The 11,317-nt window shown below is 35.3% G+C and overlaps 1 protein-coding gene across 4 annotated transcripts in view; it reads left to right on the forward strand.

Moving 5' to 3' along the window:
- The window catches only part of RANBP17 (RAN binding protein 17), a 307,270-nt gene that overhangs the window by 20,352 nt on the left and 275,601 nt on the right, over window positions 1-11,317 (forward strand). For 2 of the 4 annotated variants that reach the window (XM_012722309.1, XM_012722311.1), the window contains exons 3-4: window positions 7,454-7,620; window positions 10,183-10,248. The exons of 1 other annotated variant lie outside the window; for it this stretch is intronic. In XM_012722309.1, coding sequence (XP_012577763.1) covers window positions 7,454-7,620; window positions 10,183-10,248 — 233 coding nt within the window. The remainder of the gene's footprint in view (window positions 1-7,453; window positions 7,621-10,182; window positions 10,249-11,317) is intronic. One more of the 4 variants, XM_012722310.1, reaches the window with a different exon arrangement.

Genomic DNA, 11,317 nt, shown 5'->3' on the forward strand with positions numbered 1-11,317 from the left:
CTGGGGTACAGGCCAGAGGCTCAGGGGCGGTGAGAGGCTTCACCAGAGACAGAGTGGGGAACAGAACAGGCAGATCGACGAAGTACACTGAAAGGGGAGCAGCGGGTGGGTCAGGAGAGGTCTGCCACACCATGTGGTCACCTCTGGGGCAGGTGGGAATTGAACTCATGTGGAATCGGCTTTAGACTCTCAATGCTGTGCTTTAACCTGCTGTGCCACCAGGGAGGGCCCTGAGTTCTTCTTTCTTAATGTGACACTGTATTACTATGCTATGTACTTTCCTCTTATTACTGCTTTTGTTGTGTCCCATACATTTTGGAAAGTGGTGCCCTCGTGTCATTCAACTCAAAAGTATTTTTCAATTTCTTCCTTGATCTCCTCTTTAATCCAGTGGTCTTGTGGTATGTGGATTTCAATCTCCATGCTTTTCTTTTTTCATGAATTATTTTTAGCTTAATGCCTTTATGATCAGAGAATATAGTTGGGATGATTTTGATATTTCTGTATCAGTTCATTGTGTCTGTGGCCCTGTATGTGATCAATTTTGGAGAATGATCCATGCACACTTGAGAAAAATGTTTTGTTTGGATGTTTTTGGGTGCAGTGTCCTATAGATGTCTGTTATGCCCATGAGTCTTTATTTAGGGCTCTCATGTCTTTGTTGATTTTTTTTTTTTTGTCTTGTTGATCTGTCCATTGGTAAGAGTGGGGGTGTTGAAATCTCCTACTATATATGTATTTTCTCTTCAATGTCTGTTTTCAGAGCTGATAACAATTGTCTCATATATTTTGGTGCTCCTTCATTTGGTGAATGTATGTTCATGAGTGTTATAGCTTCTTGATGTACTGTCCCCTTAATCATAATGTAGTGTCTTTGTTTCTGTTTACCTTTTTTTAGTTTGAAGTCTATTTCATCTGATACAAGTATACCCGTTACTCCTTTTTTTTTCCCCTGTATTTTCTGTAGGATTGTTTTCCAACTTTTTACTTTTAGTCTATGTGTATCTTTTATGGTTAAATGTGTTTCCTGGAAACAGCAAATGTTAGATTTTGTGTTTTTTTTTTTTTAATTCAATCTGTGACTGCATCTCTTTATTGATGACTTTAGTGCATTTAGAGTTAATATTGGCACATTGGCATCTGTATCTGCCATTTTGGTTTTCTTTGTGTGTGTGTGTGTGTGTGTGTGTGTGTGTGATTTTATCCCTTGCCTTATTCTTCCTATTTATTCCTCTGTTAGTTTTGAGATTTCTTGTAGTAGTTTTTGGGATGGAGATTTAGTTGTAATGAACTTCTGGAGTCTATATTTGTCGGAAAGTTCCTTATTTTTGCTTCATACAGTAGTGTTTTTCAGGATAAAGTATTCTTGGTTGGCATTTGTTGTCTTGGAGTTTGTTTACTATGTCTCTCCATTCTCTTCTTGCCGTTACTGTTCCTTCAGAGAAGTCTGAAGTCAGCCTTATTGGTTTTCCTTTATATGTTATCTATTTCTTCCCCTCATCAGTGTCATTATTTTTCCCCCTTGTCTTGGATTCTTGGGAGCTTTACTATTATGTGTCTTGGTGTAATTGTCCTTTCAATGGAAATTAGTGTTCTTCTTGCTTCTTGTTTGTCAGTTTTCATCTCCTTCATGCTTGGAAAACACTCTTTGATTATCTTCTTGAATATTTTCTTGGTTTCTTGATTCTTCTCCTCACTTTCTGAGATTACTATCACTCTTACATTTCCTTTCCTCATGGTGTCAGATAGTTCTCAAAGTGTTTTTTCATACTTTTCTTTCCTCTTCTGTCTTGGTTCTTTTTATTTCTGTATTTTTAAAAGTACTGAATCATTCTTTTATTTCATCAATTTCATTTTCATTGCTTTCCCAACATTCTTTAGCTCCTCCACTAATCTTTTAATCTGAGTTTCTTTTATTTACTTCCTTAAGGTCTCAGTTTCATTCTTCGGTTCATTGATTATTTGTCTTATCAGTTTTTCCCTTTTCATCTTTGTTTTTTTTTTTTTAAAGATTTATTTATTTGTGCATACAGAACTGGGGTACAGGCCAGAGGCTTAGAGGCGGCAAGAGGCTTCACCAGAGACAGAATGGGGAACAGAACAGGCAGATGGACGAAGTACACTGCTGAGGGGAGCAGCGGGCGGGTCAGGAGAGGTCTGCGGGCCATGTGGAATCACCTCCTGGGCAGGCGGGGATCGAACTCATGCGGAAGTGGCTTTAGCTTATCAGTGCAGTGCTTTAACCCGCTGCGCCACCAGGGAGGGCCCTTACAAAGCATTCTTATAGCTGTTACCTTGAACTTCTCCTCAGGAATATCCCACAGTTCTGCTGGATTGAGACTTCTCTCAAGATTCTTTCACTCCAGCACTTGAAATATGTTCTGTTCATTTTCAGTTGTTATAGTTGTAGTAGTAATAATCTTCCAGTATACTGCCTTTGCACCTTTTGCACTGGATAACAGCTACTAGTGAAGGGTAGTAGGTAGAAAGGAACTTGTGCAGTAGGGTACTAAGAGACCATGTCTATGTCACCTCAAGGATTCAAGCTTCCTGCTGTGGTGTGGCTATCAGTGGTCCCCCCTTCTGTAGCCCAATCCCTCTACCCAAGTGTCTTATATAGTCTCATAACAGCCTCAACCTCTAGGCTTTGTTTGAGCAATAGAGAGCATTGTTGGATATGGATTGTAGTTGAGACAGTTCCAGTTGTGATAAATCTGGGTGGTTTCATTTTTAAGTACAGGTTTTTCTTTTTTTCCCAAGATTTATTTATTTATCATATAGAACTGGGGTACAGGCCAGAGTTGTGGGGGCAGTGAGAGGACTCAACCAGAGACAGACTGGGAAACAAAATAGGCAGTTTGATGAAGTACACTGCTGAGGGGAGCAGAGGGCAAGACACACGGGAGGGCCTTGTTTTCTTTTTTAGTAAAGAGCCATACTCTGAGGTGCTTACTTCTGTTCTACAGACACAGGTACTTAGAAACTTTGGTTAGTGTAAGTATTCTGTCACTTTTTTCAGTTTTTGCTCTGGTTGAGGTGAGGAGGGTCTGGTGTTGGCAGGTGTTTTGAATATCACAGTTTTAGGCTGCAAATAATAGCCATGTGTTTTAGGGAACACAAGTGATACATCCTGGCTCCCTCTGTTTTTTCTGGCTTCAGCTGTTCTATATTGGGGGACTCATACAAGCCTGTAATGATCATTCTGCACCCATGCTCTCAGTTTTCTAGTAGTATATCCTGTGTTCTGGACACTAACTCTGTGTACCTCCTTATTCATTGCTGTATCGCCTCTGTTTCCAGTGTGGGTATGTACATCTGAGCCAACAATTATAGAGTAGCCACTTAGAGAGGCCACAACTCCCTCGCATGCATTGCACTGACACAGTTCAATTCATGTTATTCCTATCCCTTTCCACCAAACCATTTTTCAAGGGTTAGTGACTTTGTTTGATGTAGTTTATTTATAAATATATGGAGGAGGTGAGCATCATGTCTTCAGTCTGCTGCCAACTTACTGGACTTCTCTGAATGCTGTTATTTTGTTAAAAGGGCTCTGTAGCTACTGACATGATCATGTGATTTTATTTCTTTAGTCTGTTGACCTGATGGAAACATCCATAGATTACTTAATATTGACCCAGACTTGCATGCTTGGAAGAAGTGCCATTTGGTTGTGGTGTATAATTCTTATATACATTGTTGCATTTAATTTGCTAATCATTTGTTGTAGATTTTTTGTTCTGTGTTGATGAGAGATTCTGGTCTGTTCTTTTCATGTAATGTCTTTCACCTGTTTTGGAATTGGAGTAAAATTGGCCTCATAAGATGAGCTAGGGAATATTTTCCTTCTTACTTCTTGAAGAGATTGTAGAGAATTGCTAAATTTTTGGTTGAATTTCCCAGTGAACCCATCTGGAACTGGTGCTTTTGGCTTTGAAAGGTTTTTAATTATTGGTTCAATTTCTTTAGTAGAGTTAGGCCTATTCAGATTGTCCATTTGACTGACTTTTTTGGAAAAAGATCTTTTTTAAAAATAATAAAGTAGGAATGCTAAATAAAGGAAAGTTAGGAAGAGGAGAAAAGTAGGAAAAGGAAAATATGAACACAATTTCAAATAAAAGTGATGTTTTTCTTTATGAGTTTTTATGGTTTCGCAGTTACTATACCCATTTCTTTAAGTAGATAATTTGTGATGATATGACTGCAATGGCATTAGAATACTTGATACATAAATTAAAAAGGAAAATGTGAAGAATTACTTCAATAGTTGCGTTGCCTGTCACACCAACTCTAAAATTCTCTGTCATTCATGATATAGTCCTATTCTGTTATTTCATTGTTTACCAATTTTAACTCTATTCCTAATTTTCTGTAGTTCAGCACACTATTGTCTTTTTATTGACATGATTAACAATGACTTATTGCTGTTCATCATTTGAATTCCATTTCTTCTGCTTAGTGTTCAAGTTCCTTTCATGAGCTTGCTACTGACAGACTGTCCTCATTGTCTTCTATCTTTGTAGCTACAGGTTCTTGAGTTGTGCCAGCAGGTCTTCCCCTCATGCAGTTATTTCTGTCTTGTTACCTTCTCTTTTGTGTTCTTTCTATAGTCTGGAATGCTTTTATTTTCATCTTCTCATTAAATGAAAATGGAGGTTGCTTAGTTATACCTATATCAACAATCTTCCCTTTTTCTAAACAGCTTTATATGTAGTATAATTTACATATGCAATGTATAATTTACATACCAGTAAGTTCACATATGTGTACAATACATGATTTTAGTAAGTTTAAAGAATTGTATAAGCATTACACTTTGGTGTTAAAACTTCCCCATCACTTCAAAAAGATCCACATTTTCATATACAATTAGTCTTCCTCGCATGTCAACAATCATTAAGCTGTTTTCTGCTTCTATAGAAATATTCACCTTTTGTAGATAACTCATATAAATAAATGTATAGTTTTAGCATATGGTTTTAGCATATGGTTTCTTTCATTTAGCAAAAAAGGTAAATACAGGAAGTTTTGTTATCCATTCCTTACTCGATGGACATTTGCATTTCTGCTTTTTTTGACTGTAACATTGACTGCTGCTGTGAACATTGACATAGATGATTTTGTATGGACATGCTTTTATTTCTTCAGAATTGAACCTAGCAGTAGAATTGTTGAGGCATAAAGTAAGTTTATACTTAACTTAGTTGGTAGTTTTCAGAAACTACTAAACTGTGTTCCCAAGTGCCTTTCTATCCATTTTGCAATCAGTAGTTTGTGAATGTTCCACATCTTTACCTGTTATACAGGCATTTGACATTCAAAGAGTAATACAAGTTCATATTCAACTTTGTCTAGGAGTTTTTCCAGTTGTTTATTCTTCATGTGTCTTCCTGAAATTTCCTTTTTTTTTTCTTGGTATGGCTTTTCCCTGTTTTCTTAGACTGTTGATGAAATTTCAGTCTTACTTGATCATTATCATTTGGAGTTTACCAAACTACTAAAAGCTTGAGGAGATAGTGTACGTGAAATATTCAGCTAAAATAATCAGAAATAGGCCCTCCCTGGTGGCGCAGCGGGTTAAAGCACAGCACTGAGAATCTGAAGCCACTTCCGCATGAGTTCGATTCCCGCCTGCCGCCTGCCCCGGAGGAGACCACATGGCGAGCCAGACCTCTCCTGACCCGCCCGCTGCTCCCCTCAGCAGTGTACCTCGTCGATCTGCCTGTTCTGCTCCCCACTCTGTCTCTGGTGAAGCCTCTCACCGTCCCTGAGCCTCTGGCCTGTACCCCAGTTCTGTATGAATAAATAAATAAAAATCTTTAAAAAAAATAATCAGAAATATAATCTAGTAACTATATTTCTGTTTAAGTAATGAACTCATTAGCTAGTACCTTTGCTTGGGCAGTCTGTGCAGGTATATTTATTGGTATCTAGCTTAAATGTAAAGCTTAATTTAATGTAATTTAGTTCAATTTAATTTAATGTAAACCTCTAAATAAAACCCATTTAGAGGTTTTATTATTCCGAGATTGGAATCTCCATGTATGGAGACATATGGAATCTTTACATCCTCTTCAAGTTAACATTTTTGAAGATATTAAAGATAAAAATAATTGAAATTAATAAGCCAGATTTTTATATACTGGTGGCTGTTTAATCTTCACAAGTCTTGTTATCAATATAAAAGATCGCATATAATGAAACTTAGTTGAATCATACTACTATAGCACATAAACCAGACCTCTTTTAGATTTATCATAAAGCTAGGGAAAAAAATACTCTGGCATTTACTTATATAACTATCATTTTAATGTTAATAAAAATTAGGGTTGAAATATGCTAGTTATGAGGACTTTTTTTTAAATGTCAGGAGTATTAGTTGTCAGGAACAACTGTTGAAAGTGTTGGAGTTTTTTCATTTAAATCATTTTTATTAAACATTGAGGTATCTTCCTTTTCTTACTCTTTTTTCAAAGGTTGTGCTGGCCTTTGAGATCAAAGTAGAAATAGAATCTTTTCTCTTAAAATTTTTTGTTCTTCTGATAGATTTTGTGATGTATTTGTTACCTAATTCAGTTATTCAGCCCACTAGGAAGTTCACAGCTGAATTAGCAATTTTTGGTATGTTAACTTTATTCCAAGATTTCCTCACTAGAAGTACTTATATACTTAATTATCAAATTTGTACTTCTTATATCTCTTAGGTAGGAAATATACAATCTTTTATGCCATAATATGACATACATTCCTGAAAGTGCATTTGAAATGCTGGGCAATAAGATCACAAAGGTTGTGAGAGAAATAGGATTTTGGAAGCAAAATTCAAACACTTTTTCAGTGACACATTTAAAAAGACATGTAATATAAGACATACAAGGATTTTACATGTTTTAAATAATTCAGAAAATGCATAAATAGTACAATAAATACGACATGTTTATCTGGAAAAATACCTCATTTGTGAACTCCAAAAGGCTTGCAATTTGTAAATTATTATGAAGTGGTAGAAGCAAGGTAATCTGAAATAGAATGGAAACTAGTAACACCACTTAAGAATGAGTAAGGCTGGTAACAGTAGAGTAAACTGAAATTGCTTAGAGGATGTTTCAGCTACCTGAATTATATGTGTGGCTTTGTTTAGTGAACATGGTTCCAGTTTTCTGTACTCCCTTATCTTTTTTTCCTACATTCAATCATGCAAAACCAAAATTGGCATTAGTATTACATTTAATTACCCCCTGATATACCAGTTGAATTGGAACAAATTTGCTTTTTTAAAGTAAGCACTAGCAAAACTGACTATATACATCTTGGAATTAATATATATCTAAAGGTGGAATTAGAAAAAGAAATTAACTTTTTATCAAAGAGCATGTCATCACTTCTTGCTTTTCCCCACATGATTCACATATTACTGGAAAGTCCAAATGATCACAGAATATTTTCTTTATAGGAAACTACATTCTTAATTATGTGGCATCACAACCCAAGCTGGCTCCCTTTGTCATCCAAGCTCTAATTCAAGTTATTGCTAAAATCACTAAGTTGGGGTGGTTTGAGGTTCAGAAAGACCAGTTTGTCTTCAGAGAAATTATTGCTGATGTGAAGAAATTTCTTCAGGTAAGAAGGCATTACTACATTATTAGAAGATCACAAATTGCTTTTTTTGGTCTAGAAAACTGCCTTAAAAAAAAAAAACAAAACCTATGGTTTTGTGGCTACAGGTGCCATATTAATTGTGATTTACTACTTATATCCTGGGTCTTTTATTTTTGTTGCCAGTAGATTAGGATACCGTTATATAAATTCCAAACCAGAAGAATGTGATTTTTTTTTTATTTCAAAAATATATTTTGTCATTTCTGACATGTGTATATTGTTATTTTTCACTTATTATCTAATGCTCATTACACCTCTGTAAAGTGGAATTTAATTTGTAAATTAGAAAACTGAGGCTTAGAAGTTATTTGTGTAAGGTTACATTTTATTCATATTTACCCAATAAAGCACAGAACTAGCACATCAATGAGTAATCTAAAAAGATGATATAGTTTTAATAGACTTTTTGTCATACCACATTGATTATGTGAGTTTCATAAGAATATTTTCAATATAAGTGGCTAATGATTTAACTTGCACAAATGCATATAATTGGGCTGCAAGAAAAGGAATGAAAAAGAAAAACATGCAAGAGGATACTAATTTAAATTGTGCCAGTGATTTCACTTGCCATTTCACACAGTTATTGTGATTCTAGAGTGAGCGTGCTATAGGAAACCTTAATCTGCCATTTCCTGTTCCTGCATCGCTCTTATGGATCATCATGATGCCTTGCTCAGTATGATTCAGATATTTAAAGATGTATTTTTTTATACATAACTGTAAGGAAAGTAGTTCAGTTGGTGTTCTGCTGAAGAAGCAATGATTTGCTATAATTCTGGAGGAAGAACCTGGAGCTTGAGTTAAAAAAAATGGGTCAGTGTTGGCTTACTGAAATTGTGGGCATTTTGAATTTTCTGAGATTTTATTTCTTATATAGTAACTTCAAAATTTAGTTCCTGGAAACCTCAGACTATGAAATACTAAATTGTGTTCCTTTTCTTTTTATTCATATTGTTAATACCCTGGTTAACAAATATTTAATCATCTGAAACTTCACAGGAGTAAGTGCATTTTTAGTCTTGAGGACACTTGCCCTGGACAAAGGAATAGTTTATTCAGAAACAGTTGACTGTGCTGATGGCACAGGGTGATTTGGTGATGGGAAGCCCACGGGGATTACAAAGGAGATGAAAAAATGCACACACACACACACAAAACCAAAAAACCACATGGCTCCTCTGTTATTACAAGTCTTATTTATTTATTTTTTAATTTCTGCCACACTCCAAACATTTATGTGCCTCCTTTCTATGTACATACTCAGGAGAGCAGATTGTCATCTCAGTCAGTGCTACTCAGATTGTTGGTCCACAAATCAATGTGGTTATCTTCACTGAGAAAGTCTGTGCTGTGGAAAACAAAATGTCAGTTGTACTAAACAATGTATGGCGACTTGGCTGCTTTATATTGTGGTGTAAATTTTTGTATCTTGTCTTGGGCCAGTACCAAACTATTCTTGGATTACAATGAACTTCTCATATTACTGCAGTTTCTGGGCTGGCAGCCTGTCAGGAGCCACTCTGAGGAACACAGGCTGGTGTTGACAGAGGACGGTGCTTCAGTAGCAGGAAATCTGTAGCTCAAGTCAGACAGCTGAGAGTGTTCTGAAAGTACATCAAAAATTAAAATTTAAAGATTTTTGGATATTTCTCTTATTCTTTTTTTGTTGTCATTTGAGATAATTTACCAGGTGACAGCGTTAGTGAAATCTATAATGTTTGGAAGAAATGACCAATAAGAAATTGAAGACTTGAAATTATCATCTTTATTAGCCTTTTTGAAAATGATTATACTGTAATTGAATGTAGCACTTATTATTTTTATGCTTCTGGTATGATAGAGTGATTTGTTGGGTTATATGTATCAAATCTGATTTTTGATTTCAAGGAAGTTGAAAGCTGATTAATTTTAAAACATAGAGGTTATGAAACAGCGTGTTGTGAACTGCTGTGCATCCTGTACCACATTCTGTGCTGTATTAGTATGTGTGCCCAGTTCTTTGGACACCTCAGATGCCTTCATTATAGATACATAATAAATTATACCACATGCCCTGTTAAATAACATGATCTCTGAAAGTAGAGGAACTTAAATGATTTCCTGAGACATTTGTTAACTATTGATTAAATGCAGTTATCTCAGTAAACTTCAAAAAGTTTATGGAGCAGAAAGACATTTTTGTTCATTCTTATTTGTGGCCTTAGGAAAAATGTTACACTAAATTCTTGTTTTAGTTTTATCTAAGTCTACATGCTAAAAACATTTGTAAAGTATCATGTAATTCTAAGATAGGTGAGCTTTTTTCCCACTCAACTCTGTATATCAAAATTTATCAAAACATGAACTTGAAATTACTTTTATTTGTAGATCTTATAGGGATTTTTATGCATGTTTTAATAGATATATTAATTAAGAAAATGTGATAGTTCAGCATTTAATTACTTATAAATATTACCTGGTTATACATTAAGACCAATCATGTGTCTTCATATGGGCTAAACTTGGCTATTTTCTCCAAAGGGTACTGTGGAACACTGCATAATAGGAGTAATTATCCTTTCAGAATTGACTCAGGAAATGAACCTGGTAAGCATTTCTTTCTAATGGGAACATGAAGTTTAAAAAGTAATGACATTTCTTTGATGTAAAATCATCTTTGTGTGGCATAAAACTGAATAGGCAAATCCTTTATTTGAAGGGGAAAGATCTGTTATTGGTGGAATAATTAAATATTGGAACACTTTCATCGTCAATGAAAATAACAGTAATAATAGCAGGTGCTACAATGAACTGGAAATTAGACATGGTCCTGGCTCTGTGGCAGTGGAGAATTGTCTGTCTATCCTTTGTACAGTCAATAATATACTAACCGTAAGAAATCAATTATAATGCAAAAGAAAGAAAGAAGGAAAAAAACCATATCACTTACAAATAAAAGACATGTAGTTTGGTGAATAGATGCTCAACAACAGTACACAGCAGGATCCATTAAAGAAAGGTCACCTGGCACTTTGCCACCTTGCTAACATAGATTTTTAACCTTGTTCAGTAAGAGTTTTCAGTGCTAGGCCTTCCCCACAACAGTACCTTTATGAGCTCACAGCTGAGCACATTGTCACCTGCTCCTGTTCACTTTTATAATTGATGTGGATCTAAACAAACAAAAACAGAACTTGGGCTTTATATGGAATAATTTTATAATAAAAGGGGAAGTAATGGCTTTTTAACAAACTGCCATCACTGTATTATCAGTGTGTATGTGCGCATACATATATGTGTATGTAAGAAGAGCTTACATACCCAAAACCAGTTGCCATTTCCCTTTGGTGGTACAATATACTTCCTGTACATAAAACACACACTCACACATACTACATAACTATTTTCTACATATGTTCGGTCATGAATTAGAAAATATCTCTAGATTTGTTGAAACATTTCTATAACTTAAAGTTCTTACTTTACCATGGTCATCACCTCCATGGCTTCTCTACCCCTGAATCTGTAAAGATTTACTGTTATATGTATGTGTATCTCTATGTATGTACTTATCTCTAATGGTAATAATCCTTGGAAGGAATGGTGTCACATGGACTTTGGTTCATCTGCTTAGAGTGTCAGTGTAGCTGACAGATACAGATATATATATATATAT

This window comes from Condylura cristata, unplaced genomic scaffold (genome assembly GCF_000260355.1).
Source record: "Condylura cristata isolate star-nosed mole 26May11 unplaced genomic scaffold, ConCri1.0 scaffold00008, whole genome shotgun sequence".
Taxonomy (NCBI): domain Eukaryota; kingdom Metazoa; phylum Chordata; class Mammalia; order Eulipotyphla; family Talpidae; genus Condylura; species Condylura cristata.